We start from the raw sequence: 17,098 nt of genomic DNA, 5'->3' as shown, positions 1-17,098 counted from the left end.
AACCCATGAGCTAAAACCCAAAGGTGTTTGAACAGCCCCTGGCACATCCGGCAATGTACGTGCTGTTTCACCATTAGCACAGCCGAGGAATGGAGACCAAGAAGGGTCGGCCCTGATAACAGGCTTTCCCGCCTTTCATCTCTACGTGCCAAGGGCTGAGCAGTATCTAAACCCAGCAGCTGGGAAGCACTGGGGAAGAGGACCCCAGAAGCAGAAGGGACCCTGGTTTTTGAGCATATCCTTTTGACCTCTTAAGCACACGATGGGTGTTTTTGACGTTAAGTTCCTCTACAACATGCTTCCTTCACCAAAGGTTTATAAATACTTTATTCTTTTTATACAGCTGGGTATTCATTGTATTGTGTGACCTAATTGTTTACTCCAACCCTGCTGATGAATGTGTATGCCATTTCCAGCTTTCCACTGTTAGGGAAAACCCGGGGATCAATTTAATTGCCTATGTATCTTTGTTCTCATACGTCTTGCAAGAATTCAGTCCTTATGATGAATCCTTATACATGGAATTGCTAGATTCTGTCCAATTCTCCTCCGAAGGTGAACCAATTTAGACTTCCACCAAACTGAAAGACAGCATTTCCTGCCACCGTCACTAACGCTGGGCACGAACATCAGGATTTAAAGTTATCAGTTCTTCCCTCCTGGTTGGGCTCCATTCATAAACCAGAAGTTGGAACATGAAAGTTTTGCTTCAGAGAAGAAGGCATGTGGCCAGTATGGCCTGGAGAAGGCAAAATCCAGGATGGTGTAGTCAGAGCCCCAATTTAAGGAGAACCTAACTGAATTAGTTCCCTGTTTGTAAATTCTAGGAAACAGACGGTATGCGTTGCTGCCAGGATGCCTGTTTTGCCACATTGTCCTGGGCTGGAAGCCAGATCCCACTGGAGGTGAAGTATTTCATACTTCAGGTTCTCTATGAAACAGGAATGAAAACACGTACGTTGTAGGTTTGGACAAAGAAATAAGTTAAAACTCCCTTAATATTAAGTTAATCACCGAAGCTTACATGGGATACAATGTAAAGTTCAGAAATAGGCAGAAGTAGGGAACGTCATTAGGAATATGCTTCTCTGACAGAGGAGTGAGAAGATGGACACAAAGTTCAGAAAACGGCAGCCTGGAGGGGAGTACAGGGAGGACGACTTTTGTCATACTCTAGCTCCTCGCCAGGTACAGTCCAACAGGCGCTCCTTATTCTCCAAACTCTACAGAAGCTGTGTGCCCCCGTGTGTTGTACCTCATGAGAAAGACTGAACGTCCCCTGAGAAACTTCAGGAGTGAAGAATGAGGCAAACATTTCAAATGTGTTAAGAAATATTAGTTTTATTTAACCAGTTTTCACAGCTGAATATTTATTCTATAAAAACTTTACAGATTGTACAGTTTATTATATATATAGTTCAAACTACGGAACGAAAAAGTAGGTCCCACAGATGCAAAAATACTGCACCAACCAATCCAGGGTAAAGGCAGATTTACACACTGTACAGCTCTCCACATGGCCGGGAGGTGGTCGGTTCTAAGTATAAACTTCCAAACTGTACAAAAATAAGGTTTTGATTTTATTTCACTCTTCATACATTCAATATGATTGCAAGCTCAGAAGCCTAACTAGTAATAGGCGTCTGTAATCGGGAGTCAGTCCCCACTCCTGAAAGGAATGTGAATATCTATTTACACAGGGCACTCTTGGACACCACACTGTACTCCGCATCGTGTGTAGACATGAGAGCAGAGACCAGGAACATGGAACATTGAATATAAGGTAGTTCTTTTTTTTTTTTTTCTTTTTAAAGGAGTTTCTGCATTTAATAGTGTGCCAAAAGAATTTTAACTTATTAAATAAAATATATTCTAGGTGAACCTAAAAATTACACTTTATAAACATAAAAATACTTTTTTTTGGTGTAATACATCAATCGTATCTGCAGATAGAAAACCAAAACTGTATATAAAGTAGTATTTCTCACCCAGCAACAAGAAGCACTTATGTAGTTATTTTTTCAAAAGGGTCAGAAAAACTCTTTAAACTCCACTAAGACTAACTTATAACTTAGATATTCATACTCAAGCTATTCAGTGATTCACTAATACTGTAAAACAAGCTTTCTTCCGGAAAGACAGTGGTTTCTTGGTGTTAACTGGGGACTTATTAAAAAGGAAGAATCAATGGATTTTCCGGCACGAATCCTAAGCATACTTTAGTTGAGGGGTATGTTCGTCAGCGGGTTTTTCATCAAAATACTTATTCTACTAGAGAAGTTTCGCTTTTGACTCGGGACATTTCATCTCTGAGATATCGGTACCTTTCTGGAGACAAAGGCACATCTCAGATCTTTCTGTATCTCTGAATGGGGCAGGAGAGAGGAGGCTGGCTAATACCTCTTTAGATTCTGTGTTCTAGAAGGAAAAAAATCAGGAAAACAAACATTATTCCAGACCTCTCTGCCACCCAAAACCAGCAAAACACACTTCGCTTCTTTTTTATACAGTACTAGCTAAAGATAACAAAAATTAGAGCTTTGAAGAGCAGTCTAGAGCTCACCATTATACTTTTATACTTGTGTGTATATTAAGTATAAAATAATGACGTTTGGACAAAGGAGTTTTATAGTTATTTATTTTAAAGTTACAGTACTTAAAAACTCCTTGATAATAAATAGCCTGGAAGTCGCAAGTCCTGCTTCCAAGCGTGCGCTAAGAGTGAACTTGCGTCCGGCCGTGAGGAGGGAGGAGGGCAGCCTGGCGTCACCGGTGTCCTGATCTGGAATTCCCATGTCCCCAGCAGCCACCGCCCATCAGAACTCATCGATCTTCCGCTGCAGGTACTTGAGCATGGAGTCCATGCCCTGCGCCGAGCCCCAGATCTTCTTCAGCACCTCGCACTCCCGCTCGTTGGCCTGCTCCAGCTCCAGCTTCATGTTACAGCGCACGAGGGCCTTCGACTCCTCCAGCACCTGCAGTGGACAAGCAGCAGCGGGTTAGCAAGGACGCGCGTCCGCAAGCACCGGCCCACCTGTCCCCAGAGTCACGGAGGCAGTTATCCACCTTGAGGAATTCCCTGCTGAAATCAGGCTACAGACATTCCCTCATGACACTCGTCAGGCCCAAGACAGGGCTGTGCTGTGTGCGCACTGGGTATCGGGCGGATTCTCAACCACTCAGCCGCTGAGCTGTCTCAGGAGAGCCGTGCTGCTCGCAGCCCACCCTCCCCGCCCCCGCCCGCCCCGCTGAGACCGACTGACCGGGCCCGGGTCCCGTGCTGGGCACGGACCCTTGGGATGCCCTGTGAAAACTCTATGAACACCCGCCAAGGGGATTTTTGAACCAGGCTTTAGTCTTAATCACGAGGGCGGTTCTGACAGGGAGAGTCTAGATGGGAGTCATGTGAGTTTAATACTCGGTAACATTCATCTTCTAATTTGCTAAATGCAATTCTGGTACCGGACAGAATGTTATCCAGCACAGTTGTCAAACGGAAGCTTAATATCCACTGTGGGGGCCTGGTGGGGGGGCAAACATAACTTATAGGAAAGAGCTTTGGAAACAGGAAAGAACTATACAGATGGTTCTGGTAGAGTTTTACAGGACACTGCGGAATCTGTAAATCTCTGAAATGTATTCCTTTCACTCTCAGGCCTCTGCAGCCAAGAGGACGAGGTAAGCCCGTCCGGAGTGGCGGTGCCAGTGTTAGCTCCGCTGCATTTCACATGCAGGTGGCTGAGCCGGGAGCGGAGGAGGAGGATGCCGGAAAAACTGCCACACGGGTGAGCTGCCTGGAAGAAAGGCCATGGCGGGGAGAAAGGTAATATATGTAAGAGAATGAATTCCACCTACAACTGGGTTACAGGAGGCAAGCTCCTTGATGCGAACCATGACTTCTTGGGTGAAGGTGCCAGGCCAAAACACCTGGGAGACCAGGCCTTTGCCGCACGCCTCTTGTGCCGTCAGCTTCCGTCCACTGAGCAACATTTCATTAGCCTGAAAGGAAGAAGAGTTGATATTGGTATGAGATGCGAGGCGGAGGCAGGGAGAAAAGACCCGACCTGAAAATTCATCTAAAAAATTCAAATCGAGGACGGGTATGGGAAAGTGCGGGCCCCACTGGGGACTCGCTGGGCTTCCTCCAGGCTTCCAGCTAATGGGCACTGTTCTGGAGCCTGTGCACGAAGAAGAAACCCAACAAGGCACAATCAGTTATGCAGATGAGAAGTAACATACTGACTGGGAATTTAAAAAAAAAAAGTAATACAGAATCACAGGGGCAAAACCAAGCAATCTCACTTAGAGAAGGTCTACTTGTTGTGAGCTTGAAGTTCCTGGCATGTCCCTCTCCAGCTGCCGCCTCCTTCCCAGTGGTAGCCACTACCCAAAACAGTATCCTGGGAAACTGAGGCATAAGCAAAGCTAGACAATTTATAGTTTTAGAGATCCAAATCAGTCACAGAATTACTACTCAAGATTTTCTCTCTCTGAGAGGTCAATGGTGAGTTCTTCTCAATATACACAGATAATGTTCTAAGGACAGTGACTGTTTCTGCTCAAGTATAACTCAGAAGGCCACATTTTACCACTTGGACATTAAAGTAAGAAACTAGTCGGCACCTGAAGGCATCTAAAATGAGCACTACTGTAGTCTCCTTAGAAGGATCTCACTATAGTTCCTTCAAATGGGTCAGTGGAGGAAATTAACATTTATTTTTGTTCAAAAAAGTATATATGCATGTGTGTGTGTATGTATATATATAGACCTGACTTTAACTTTGTCTTGGATTCCATATCAGTTAAGGTCTCAACACTATGTGCACAGAGTTTAGCTCATTCAAATCATAGGCTCATAGATATCAAAATAGGGAGAAAACCCATATCACAAGGAAACTTTGTGCTATTCTGAGGCGACGATTTCCTGTCTGCAGTGTATCTTGCTAACCTTTCTGAATACTCTGATGGTCATGGTGAAGACTTGACCATAATTTACTGCTACTCAGGTAAAGTACACTCTTAGAGGAGAACTCCCTTTTCCTAGAGGTAAACTACTGTTAAGAAAAGCCTCCCATAAATGCATCGAGATGTTTACTGCACATGAAACACACAGCGGAGACGACACCCATGGAAGAAGAGCTGGCAAAGGAAATGTCTGCCTGACTTGCTGTCCTTCCAACACAGGCAGAGGATGGAGAACAGGGTGGAGAGCTGGGTCCCCACAAGGACTAAAGTCCTTCACACTCGTGATTGTTTTGGCGCCAACGTGGACCTGTTACTTGTGTCAAGTGTTGGGCAAAGTCACAAATGTTTGAAGAGTTCAGAGATGTTCTATTTGAAAACCCCCGTACTGAACATCCTCTTCTCAGTGAAAAGAAGATCTAAAATAAACAATGCGTTCAGAGGCCTGACTTCGCCTGACTAACAGCTGTTAAGATCGTTCTTGAGAGGAAGGACCTATCTGTGATGAGACAGGGTGACAGGAGTGCTGACAGAAGGGCCTGGTGGGAAGTGCTCTAGTTTTCCTAGTTTGTGCTTCTCTCACGCTCAGCACACAGCAGACCATACCACATCATTTAAGTGAAGATGAAGTATGTTTTCAAGACTAGCTTGAACCACAGGGTCTTAGCTCGAGTTGTGGATGCGAACACGTGCCAGTGGAGAGTGTGGTGTGGGGAAGAGCAAGTCTCCTCCACGTGTTCCCTCTCCAGCCCCTCTGTGGGCCTGTCCCCCCATCTTGTCACTTCTCTCAATGTTACTCTTGGCCCTCTGGAGGTAGAACAGAGCCCTACCATGGTTCTCTTCCTCCCTTCTCCCTTTCCATGATTCCCACGTAGCTGTGCTAACCAACTGGGCTATCTGAGTAGTCTCCCGCCACAGTTAGGTCCTTCCAATCTGTCATTGCCACTATGTTGTCCTTTCAGAGCTGGGCTAACTCTGTGGCTGTAGTCCCTGGAGAGTCTTTCCCGACTTAGTCTTCTCTACTCCTGATGGCTGGATGTGCAGGACAATTCAGGGTTCACCCAAGAGCATGGAAGTGGGCCTGACTCGCGGTCGTTAGTACTCACGTAAGTACAGGCAGTGAGCTGGCTTAAATGACAGTCAACAGTAATACCGTAAGATTAGTAAAATTAAATACACTCAGTTTGAATGAGCATGTTCTCATATGCTCCATTTCCAGTAGTTTTTAAAAGATTTTACTTATTTGACAGAGAGAGGAGGAACACAAGCAGGGGGAGTGGGAGAGAGAGAAGCAGGTTTCCTGCCGAGCAGGGAGCCTGATGCAGAGCTCGATCCCGGGACCCTGGGATCATGACCTGAGACGAAAGCAGATGCTTAGCGATGGAGCAACCCAGGCGCCCCTATTTCCCGTAGTTTTAACATGAGAGGTTTCTAACTTGTACCCAAGAAACAGATTTGCAAAGATATGGAAAATTTGGAAATTTACAGGCTGCCATTTTGTTCCAAGATGGTCAACCGTTTTTAAAGTTACAGTGTAACTATCTAGACGAGTGAGAAATGCCAGAGAAAAGTAGAGTTTTCTTTCAGCCCAAAAGACCACGTTAAGAGGTGTGGTGAGGAAACCTGACCGGCTTGGGTGGGAGGGTTTGAGGAGAGAGCACACACACAAGCAGAGGGAGGGGGAAGCGGGCTCCCTGCTGAGGAAGGAGCCCAATGGGGAACTCAATCCCAGGATCCTGGGATCATGACCTGAGGCCCAAGGCAGATGCTGAACCTCTGACCCACCCAAGGCGCTCCCTTCCTTGGGGAGCTTTGAACCTCATGGAGGCAGCGGCTCTGCCACTTGCTCCCTCAGGTCAGGCTCTCAATTCCCAAACCTGGGGTAGCCCTGCCTCAGGCTGCCGCAACGGAAGCTCACACACACCAGAAGCTCCCCAAGGGGACTTGGCACCTGGGGCGTCACTTCCAAGGAGCGCGGTCGCGGCATGCCTCCCCCCAGTAGCATTCACTCGCTTTCTGCAGACGGGTTTTAGCCCAGCGCTCTGCACTTCCTGAGTCGACTTGAACCTCTCTGCTCTTGCTTCAGGGCAGGGCTTCCCGGCCGGCCGGGCGCTGACGACAGCCTGGGCTGGACGGCTCTGGTGAGGCGGCCGGCCTGCAACGGGTGGGAGGCCGACGGGCACCTGGCCCGCCTCCAAGGTGACAGCCGGGTCTCTAGGCGCTGCAGCGTGGGCCTGCGGGGAGGGGGAGGTGGGACACGGCACCCGGGGGAGAAGAATAAGCAGGAACTGATGTGTTTCCCAGAGCTGCGCAGTGAGGGAAAACGCGCCCGCCGGACGAGCAGCCGTTCGTCTCCTCACGGCTTCCCACTCTTCAGCGTTCTGAGCGCGACGGGCTCAGGGGCAGCTTCTGGCCCAAGGACTCCCATTTCAGGACGTCTTTGCCCCAGATGGCCTTGACTGTCCATTTGCCACAGTCTGCTCCTCCCGGGTATCCGTGTCAACATCCGACCTCCCCTCGGACCGGTCACTTCAGTCCCCTCTAGAGTAAGGACTCAGGCTGCACGGAGGCGGCTTTCACTGACGGCAAGGAGTCTTCACTCCCGGAGTGGGGAGCGGCTGTCAGGAAGCAGTCTGTTCCACGGCGGTAACTCAGTGAACTTGAAGTAATTTTCCCGGTAACGACTCTACCACCAGAACCAGGAGCAGTAACTGCTGGGTGGGAGCGGCGTGGCGCGCGCAAGACCCAGGACCCAGACGGGGCTCCACCTCTTCATCCGTGACACACGCAGCAGCACCCCGGGGTGGTCACAGACGTGCCGCCCGGACGCCTCGGCCCAGGAACACTCGCTGCCCCGCTGCCAGGAGCGCTGCTCGCGGGGGCCTCTTGGGGGGGCTCCTCGGTGCGGCCACACCCCGCAGAGCAGGCTCTGACTGCACCAGGGCCCATGTATGCCCCAGGGCTCCCTGTGGGCTCAGGGGGAGTTGTGCCAGGGCATTACCACAGCTCACCCCTTGCCCTCTGCCCACTCCTGCCTCCTCCCTGCCCCGCCACAGAGGCGGACCCTGTGTCCTGGGTGCCCAAATCCCCTCAGCCTCTGCTTCCAGAGAAACTAACTTGTCAGGGGTGGGAACAGGAGAGAAAGAGGTGGTGAGACGGCTTCGGGAGCAAGATCGCTCCCTGGCTGGCTGGCAGAGACCAGCCCTCACGGGCTGGGGGGTGCCCCGAGCACATGGCCCTGGTGGTGGTTCAAGTGCAAAAACCCTCACGGATGAGGGCTCGGTAACTGCTATTTGCCGCTGATGCGGGCAGAGGGGCTCCTGGGTAGCGAGAAGGCAGAGAGTGCAGACCCAGACCCAGGACTTACTAGTGTGAGGAGCCCAGCCCCCGACAAGGTGAGTCGCCCGCCAAGGAGGACCTGCTCTAACGTTAACATCTTCTAGGACCTTACAAGACCCAAACCGGAAAACCACCATCAATACAGTACTAGGAGTCAACCACAGACTGCCTGCAAAGTTTGCGGATTCTCCTAAGACAGTCCTTCCTCTGATCCCGAAGTGCGTCGGAGAGCCCTGCTTCTGCACGGTGCTGTCAGCCCCCGTCCCCTCCAGTGTGGGGCAGCGCCTCGGTCTTCCAGTGAGTTCTCTGACCCATGGCACTTGGGCAGGGCCCTGCACAGTGTCTGCAGACCACACCACAGCCCAGGCTTGTCTGGTGCTCGAGCCACACCAGACGGAGGTGATGCCCACAGGGAAGGACTCGGGTGGAGCGATGCCACGTCACTCTCGCTGCAGCAGGTCAGGGGCCAACAACGGAGCCCGTTTCCGGGGACTCTGACCACTCAGTAAAGGTGATGCCTGCCAGGCTTCTCTACTGTAAAGTTACTATTTTTCCCACCATAAATAATGCGAGGATGTAAATATCCATTTTCTCTTCATACTTTTACCTGCTAACTTTAAGATCTAGGCAGTTCTTGCCTGTAATGATTACCAGTGGCTAATCCTTCTCTTCTACATCTTTCCCTGGGAAGCGTGGCTCCCCTCAATGTGTATGAAGAGGTGGGTATGAGGGGCCAAGGGTGGACATGGGGGTGTGCCGCTGAGGTCTGTCCAAGGGAGGTCTTGCTGTCCCAGCTGCTGGGAGTGCTGTCAGCAGCCAGTCTTCAGCTCCTTCGGGGATTGTCCTCTGCTGCAGAGAGGGCACCCCATCCACGGTCATGGCACTCCTCCTGGGCAACCCACACTTGGTGTTGAGGGACACAGAGGAAGCAGCCACTTCAGTCCACTATGGGACAACTGTGACAGGCCATACATGCTCCAGAGCTCCCCAGGTGGCCCGAGCTTTGGTGAGCCTGTCTTCCTGTCCAGGCCCCCTAGCGCTGCCATCCTGCCAACAGGTGTGGATTGCTGAATATTTCTCCAGCATGACAAACTCTACCTCAGTGTTGGCTTGTGAAGACCCCAACCCCTGACATCACCTACTTCACGGAGTAAGAAATGCAATCTGTGTAACTGCTTGAGAAAAATCAAAAGCTGCAAACACACACTCTTACTATGGATGGATTAAACAGTTAAAAAAAAAAAAAAGCTCCACAGTGAGTTGGGAAGAGTTCTCTTATCCTAACCAACTTAGCTCCTTCATTGCTTTCTCTTAAGAGTGCTGCTCTTAGGTTATTAGGTCAAGGACCTTTTGATGGCACACTCTGTTGTCTGAGTTACAAACTGGGTATTTACTAATAATGGATATCAGTGTCAATTATGCAGACAGAGACTGCTCGCTGAGTAAGGTCCTTCTCTAGGAAATGATGCAACCCAGCGTCAATAAATGTTCTATGAACCAAAATATGAAAACCTCTTATGATTTCATGACTTAAGAATACAAGTTAGTGAAGAGAATTGAACTACAAGAGCATCTGAAAGGAAGGTCCCCACAAAATGACAATGACCAAACTGCATTTCTTCAGGAAGTTTTCTAGAGTCATTAAAACAAAAAATAGAGGTACTCACAGATGCTCCTCCCATAATCTTGGGAAACATAACGGTGGAACAGCCATCTGGACTCTGTCCGAAGGTAGTATAGGGTGTTTGAAACCAAGCCTTTTCATTGGCCCAAACCACATCACAAAGAGGCAATATGGAGGCTCCTAGTCCAATGGCTGGGCCATTTACTGCTACAATTATAGGCTTCTTGAACTGAATGAAAGTATTCACGAAGTTTCTAAAATGAAAAAATAAATGGGAAATTACTCAAAACATTGTGTATTTGAGCAACAGAAAAATCTACTATTATAGATTCACCATACCAAGAGGTAAGCTCTATAAATATCAGTGTAAGCGGAGATTCCTTGAACGCCTTCTCCTAGAAGCGAGCCATGGTCTTATTTACTGTATGCTATAAAGGCCCGACGGTATCCTGGACACTACGCGACAGCGGCTACAGGACCTGCATGAAGACTATGGGTCAAGTCCAGTCAGAGGGTGCTCCTGGATCTGCAGCTGGCCCTTGGGCTCTAGGACTAATACATTTTTTCTCCACAACTCTTCTTCCCTTTAAGACATAAGGAGCCCGAAAACCACCGTGGGCTTCTGATGACTAATCTAGAAGCTTTCGCAAAGAAAACCTGGCATGGGGCCTACCAAGACTGCCTGGTGTTGAGCAAAGACTAGGAGGTTGGGGTTATGACCCATGGGGTCGGGGTCTGGACTTGGTATGTGATTTCAGACAACTCTGACTGAGAACACCAGAGATTTCCTGAGTTTGTCCAGAATTAGATAGAAAGACTTGGAGGTATAGAAACAAGAAACCTCCAAGCTGGTTTAAGACTGGAGATCCACGGAAGCACAGCAAGCAGCAGAGACAGCGCCTGTATGCCACTGCGTACCCCTCTGTGCGCTGTGGATGATGACTACAGCAGGACTGCAAAGGAGAGCAAGACCAGGGGTAGGGCAGCCTTCACAGAGGATGTGGATTTCAAAACCGAGCCAGTGCTATTTCTGGATTTGTTTTAGGATCAGACTGGGAAAGTAGGCTGCTTTTCAATTTAGGGTAGGTTAGTGCCACACCATACTGGGAATGTGCATCTTCTCCTACCACTAGAGTCTAATTTTGTGTTCGGAGATTGCTGCCTGTTATGATTTAACATGGTGAGGAAAAAGACAAGCACGCACCAAAAAAACCAGAAGATAATTCCCTGAAGGCCGTCGGAGTTCTAGTTCAGAATCCAGAATTCTAAACCGGAACCCCATCTTTAGTTCCAGAAGGAACAATCTGGTTGCTCGCTACAATTCAGCAATTTCAAAGCCACAGCAAATCTATTCAGATTATCTCTGGAAATCCTGGCTTAACATCTTAAGTGGTCTCCCCATCTCCCCAGACAGGGACACGAGGGATCATATATTTTTTGGAGGGGGCAGGTTAGGGAGGCCTGGGGCGTGTGTGCGTGCGCGTGCAAAGAACAGAAGAGAGGATACACAGCAGAACTGGGGAGCTTGCAGGCTGAGCTCCTCGGAGGATTCTCAGAGGCGCCCTGCAGCCTGTGCAGACCTCAGCCCAGCCCCCCAAGGTCCCCTAAGGTTCCTGGGATCTTTACATTGAGTAAGAACTGACTCGTTCAAATGAATGAGCTGCAGTAAGGACTCTCTAAATGAGAGCCTGAGGCGTTGTTAGAAACATCACACTGCGTTTTAATGATACAAAGGGAGCCAGACCACCTTTTAAATAGGTTCTTGAAATAATGCAGACAATTTACACGAAGCTACTTCGCTTGTGCCACCTTTTGAGGATTTGGGAGTCAATGACATGATGGAAATACATTTTCTGTGCTCAGTTACTGATGACTCTTGAAAAGGTCTCCATGAGGCAGAGCAGATGTTTTCAAAATCTGTCCCCGGGTGCCCTGGAGTCACCTGCTTCCATCTGCCTCATGGGAAGAGGGGCCCGGGAGGAACCAGGCTGGTGCTAACAGCATCTGGAAACCGTGACTGGGGTGGCAGAACAATATGAAAGAAATGAGCAAATCTTGCAGTAAGAGAGTGACTTTATAGAGAAACGGTCAAAGGAATCAGTCACTCCACAAGGCAGTGTTCCTTCGCACGTTATAGGTTTGTATAAAAGAAAAAAAATGTTTTGAAAGTAGATACTGCAAAATCAAAGCCCGGAGAATTGTTTGAAGCTGATTCCTCACCTGCATCACAAGTTAATTTTATTTTTGCCTAGAATAGTAACTTCACCTGAAACCAGTGGCCGCTTCTGGGAGGGGTAGGGATTCACTGGCTTGCTCACAAAGATCATCTTCCCCATTCAGAGGACACAGCCGAACATTCGGCTACGTAAGCTCTGAGATGTCAGTGAGGAGCCTGGCCTATAGAAAAATTTGTGTCTTTTTTTTTTTTTTTTTAAAAACAACAACAACAAACTTCATAGAAATGCTTTTTTCTGTTTAGTAGAAACTTTGCAGAGCCACAAAGGCTTGGCCATACTGTGACCAGAGACAGGGAAGCGGGGGCTGCCTTTGGGCCCCGGGACACTGCTCAGGAGCCTGGCCTTCAAGGAGGGCCAGTCCATGGCTTTTAGGGGAGTAAAGCAAGTCTATTTCAGAACTTCAAATCAAAGCGCATGGGTGCAACACACTGAATTTAAATTTTAGCTCTCTGGGAACTGTGTGTGAACTGAGCTATAATAAAGGCTGTGGTGGGTATGGCAGGGAAGGGAAGTTTTATTTGTCACAAAATGAGTTTAAAAAGACTTCTAATTAAACAAAAGCAAACTTCTAACCATTCTTCTGAAGAATGTTCATTACTTCATGGATATCACCAAAAAAGAAAATCACCTAAGAACAATAGTGGAGGAACTGTCTGGAGGAAAACGAGGCCAGAGGGATCTGAAATTTCAATAGCTGTTCACAGCCAGTTTTCAAGGGAGCTCTCCCCTCACTCTGAATGTCTGGCCAGGATTGAATGGGGAGAGGTCAGGTGCTCCTCAGCTTTGCTGTCTCCCTCATCTCTGCTCCTCTCACTCCATGGGGAAGAAGATGCCTGTTTCCCAGCCCAGGAGGCTCCCAGTCCTTCAGACACTAAGAGGCAGCGTCTGGCTCTCACAGACTTCAAAAGCTTAATGTTATAAACGGATTTACAAGTCTTTTTGTTTTTATCCCTAATGTGCTGAATGTTTTTCTTACAACGAATCTGCAAACTGGTTATGACCAGCAGTCCTGGTAATGGAATTAGCTGTAGCAGACACCTGATAATCAAACTCAAACCTCATCTTCCTATTTCCCACTTTTTATAGGGGAAACATGCTATAGTGACGTTCTTTGCCCCCAAGTTTTAAGAAAGTCAAGATAAGACACACAGAAATAACAAATAGCTTTATGTGTAAAGCAGATCTTACACATATAAAAATTAATTTAAATGCAAATGAGCAAGAGCAAAGGTTAAGTGAATCTGGTATAACTCATTATTTTTGTATCTTGCCAGAGTACATGAAGAAAAATTCACATTGATAAAAAATATATTCATTTAAAGTAGAACCAGTGGGTTTCCCTAAAGCAGGATTTGGCTTTTTTTTTTGTAGAAAAGCTATTTTGTAGGGGGTGAGGAGAGTGACAGGGGAGAGGGAGGGTCTGGACAAGTAACAGGAGTGGGTAGCTAACCGAAATAAACACCCAAAGTCACCTAAAGGTTCCACAAATGCGGTCTCTCCGTCCATCTTTCCTCTGTGGTTTCTAACAACAACAGTGCAAGCCTCAGCCACTGCCAAGGTTAATTCCACTTGGGAGGAGCAGGCTGGCCTCGGGCTGAGCCACAGAAATTTAGGAGTGGAGCTTAGGGAAGCATCTCCGGGGAGAAAGGAGCAGGGTGCCGAAGGCACTGGCAGACGAATCTGATGCTTACAGCAGAGCTTGCCCAAATCAACAGTGCTGTGTGTGAAGTCATGTGAGCTTATGGAAAACCTACAAAGTCACCGCCTGAGGCACAACAGTTTGTATTTAAAAAGCGAAAATTAAACCCACGCAGGTCATCCGGAAAGGATGGGATGGGTTAACAATCAGGAATATCAACACGTTGTCTTAGAAGTACTGACTTTATGTGTAAAGCAGACATTGTGCGTATTGATCAAGCACTTTAATTTGAAATGGAGTAATAACATGGTCTTATCCAGTAAACTACAAGCTTGAAATTATTTAGGTGACCAGAGATGATATTTAATTAAAACAGATTGTAAAATTTCAAGCTATTTTTGAAAAAAAACAATGATCATATAACCTAAAAAGTGGTAATGTTTAAAAAGACAAAAGAACCTGATATGCGTGCATACGTCTGTATACAGTGACAAAACATATTGATTTTGAAAACTTAAAAATGTTACAAAAGGCCAAGGCAATGCCCTGAAAACCCCAAGGTATGGGGTTCCAGTACTCCTCTGACGGGCTGAGGAGGGCAGCAACTCATCGGAATCACCATGGGAAATCTGTCAGAGAGAAGCCCTGCCCCACTCTGCGCCCACCAAGGCACAACTTCCACTAATCCCAACGTACACCTTTAAGGATGGTCTGGGGGACCAGGAAGCCCTGTGTCCCCAAGGTCAGGGCATAGGGTCTCAGCTATGCAGAGCCCAATACCCATCCAAAGAAGTTCAACTTCAACTCCCCAGGTGTGTGGGGATTTGGAGAAGATCCGATCAAGTTTACTTTCCACAGCTGTGCATCTAAGTTCCCGTCCTTCTGTACCTCACCGAGGCAAACACACACATAAAGGGTTCTTAGGGGTCACTCAGGGATATGTCATTTTCGGGAGGTGGGAAGGGCAGTGCACTGGTCTTCTGGTTGGTGACTGGGTTTCATTCACTTCAAATAAAATCAATTTCTGAATAATTAGATATTTTAAAATTATACTTAATAGTGATTAGCATGAGAAGTGAGAGTTATGGAAAGAGAATATGTACCTGGGTATGCTTACAGCAGAGTTAGGTGATTCTAGGGAAGCTTTTTGCAATGTTATAATATAGCAGTGGAAATTCCCCAAACAGAAGAAATGGAACTCTCTAAAGTCACATTGTTAAATGGAAAGGGCAAATTGCAAGAGAACACACAGTATAATTCCATTTATTTAACAGAACTAAAAATAAATCTTTATTAGCTCTAATATGTATGGAATGCATATTTGACAGTGTTTAGAAAAAGGCTGGGAAGACATAAATGAATGGTGGGTCCCTGGGGGAGGGGAGAACGTGAGAGAAAGGGAACTCTTACTTTTCACTCCACATGATCGAGTTTTATGGGCAGTTGGAACTTGGGATGAACTTGAACAAGAATGTGTACGACTTGAACTAAAACAAACTTTCATGTGATATTATGGAACCAGCTTGTCATAAAGCCTAGCCAATTTCTTTCAGAGTGAAGCAAATGGTAAGTTATTATGTGAAAGAGAATGCATCTTTATTTAAGAGCTGAAGACAGGGCGCACTCACAGTACAAATAATGGAAACTCTGGCTATATGCTATTGTACACGCTAATCATTAGAACATTCCCTGAGCACTCACTGGGTTTGAGCCAGCCTTGAAATCAGTTATTTGCTCAAGGCAAGTAGTAATTTATGCCAGGCCCACAGAAAAGACAGATGATTTAATTAATTTTGATACTAGTGTCTCTCAGTGGAGGAGACATGCGTTTTACTCACAAGGCTTGCTGGAGCCTGTTCCACCGGGATGGGGATGCTCTGAGCAAGACACTCAAACCAACCGTTAAAAAAACACCGTTTGGGCATACCTGATAGCTTCCGCCATTTTAGTGCTTTCTCTTTTCCTGTCATCTGTTAAGCGCCGGATAAAATAAATAAAGTCGAGACCGCAGCAGAAGACGCTGCCCACCGCGCTGAGCAGCACGAGTTTGCTGTCGTCGGCGGCAGCTGTGCTGAGGGCACTCTGGACTTCTTTCATGACCTGGAAGTCACCAGAAGATAAAGTGGCAAAGAGGATTTTTGATACGGAATCCGAAAAGCATTTGTTCCTGGACCATCTGGACCCAGAGAAAGTACAGTCTAAACCTGATAACTGTTTCCCTGGATCTATCACAGTTTAAAGTAATTCACAAACTTCTTTTCTATAAGCAGAGACTGGGAATGCAGGACAGGGTTAGTTACAGGACTAATTATGAGGAGAGTATAACTAGAAAGACACCCAAATCCGAGTTACCTAGTATTCTAGTCGTTGGGACTCTCAGCAGATGAGGCACTTTACACAGGATATCCACTTGGCATTTCTACAGTTTGGACAGCAGGTGGCACATTCAACCAGTTGAAAGAAAGTAGGATTCCCTACTTTTTTTTTTTTCCCCTTTTAACACCAGCCTACCACACTTGGGACAGAAACCCCAGAAGTTTGGTGCATATAAGCACATTAGCACGGAGGCATTTCAGAAGGGCACAAGAGTACTGAAAATGAGCTCTAGGAGACATTTACAAATAACCAATGAAGGGACTCGCAGTTTAAAGATGTCCCAGGGACCAGCCCTGGAACGGTCTGTCATGAGACCCTGGCCAGACATACACATTTCTTGTCTGGAAATAAAGCTGCTCACAAGTGGAAAACAACTACCAGAATGTAGAGTTTTAAGAAGGCACAGCAGGAGTTCCAATAATTCCCATCTTAGACGGTTTCGTGTTTCTGAACCCAGCTTGGTGTTTCTGAACCCCGGGACCCCTGAAAGCCAGCTTTGCCAAGTACTCCCGGCAACGAGCACGAGCCCAAGTCCCTGCAGCGGGAACCAAGTTTCACGAGCATCGATGGTGGCACCCTCCAAAGGGCCTGGGACCCGGGCTGTTTTAACCTTGTTTAACAAAACCTAACAGAAGCACGTGCCCACATGCCCCCTGCACAGCACAGCCCCACCCTGGAGCAAGGGGGCGAACCCCCACGCGCCCGCGGCCCAGTGGCACTCGCAGGGGCTGCACGCAGGCGCAGTGAGGTACGAAGCAAGACCGCCCCGCCTCACCCCTGCTTCCTGTCATCCAGTGGGACTGCGCAATGGTCCAGAAGGCGAGTTAGAAAGGGCACAACGAGCACCGAGTTGGCAAAGCAGGCCCCGGATACAAGGGCGTGGAGAAACATGAAGCACAAGTCAGCCCAAGGAGCGTCTCT

The 17,098-nt window shown here is 47.6% G+C and overlaps 1 protein-coding gene across 1 annotated transcript in view; it reads right to left on the bottom strand.

The window, feature by feature from the left end:
- Positions 1 to 1,324: 1,324 nt before the first annotated feature.
- LOC111156741 (chromodomain Y like) overlaps positions 1,325 to 17,098 on the bottom strand; it is a 184,283-nt gene continuing 168,509 nt past the window's right edge. The window contains exons 4-7 of the mRNA XM_022517798.1: positions 15,729 to 15,901; positions 9,969 to 10,179; positions 3,856 to 3,999; positions 1,325 to 2,975 (exon numbers count right to left, since the gene is read on the bottom strand). Coding sequence (XP_022373506.1) covers positions 2,817 to 2,975; positions 3,856 to 3,999; positions 9,969 to 10,179; positions 15,729 to 15,901 — 687 coding nt within the window. The 3' untranslated portion in view covers positions 1,325 to 2,816. The remainder of the gene's footprint in view (positions 2,976 to 3,855; positions 4,000 to 9,968; positions 10,180 to 15,728; positions 15,902 to 17,098) is intronic.

The sequence above is a fragment of the Enhydra lutris genome, unplaced genomic scaffold (genome assembly GCF_002288905.1).
Source record: "Enhydra lutris kenyoni isolate GAN:26980312 unplaced genomic scaffold, ASM228890v2 scaffoldscaffold48, whole genome shotgun sequence".
Taxonomy (NCBI): Eukaryota; Metazoa; Chordata; class Mammalia; order Carnivora; family Mustelidae; genus Enhydra; species Enhydra lutris.
Note: the sequence above shows the minus strand (reverse complement) of the source record. Positions and strands in the feature narration are given on the sequence as shown.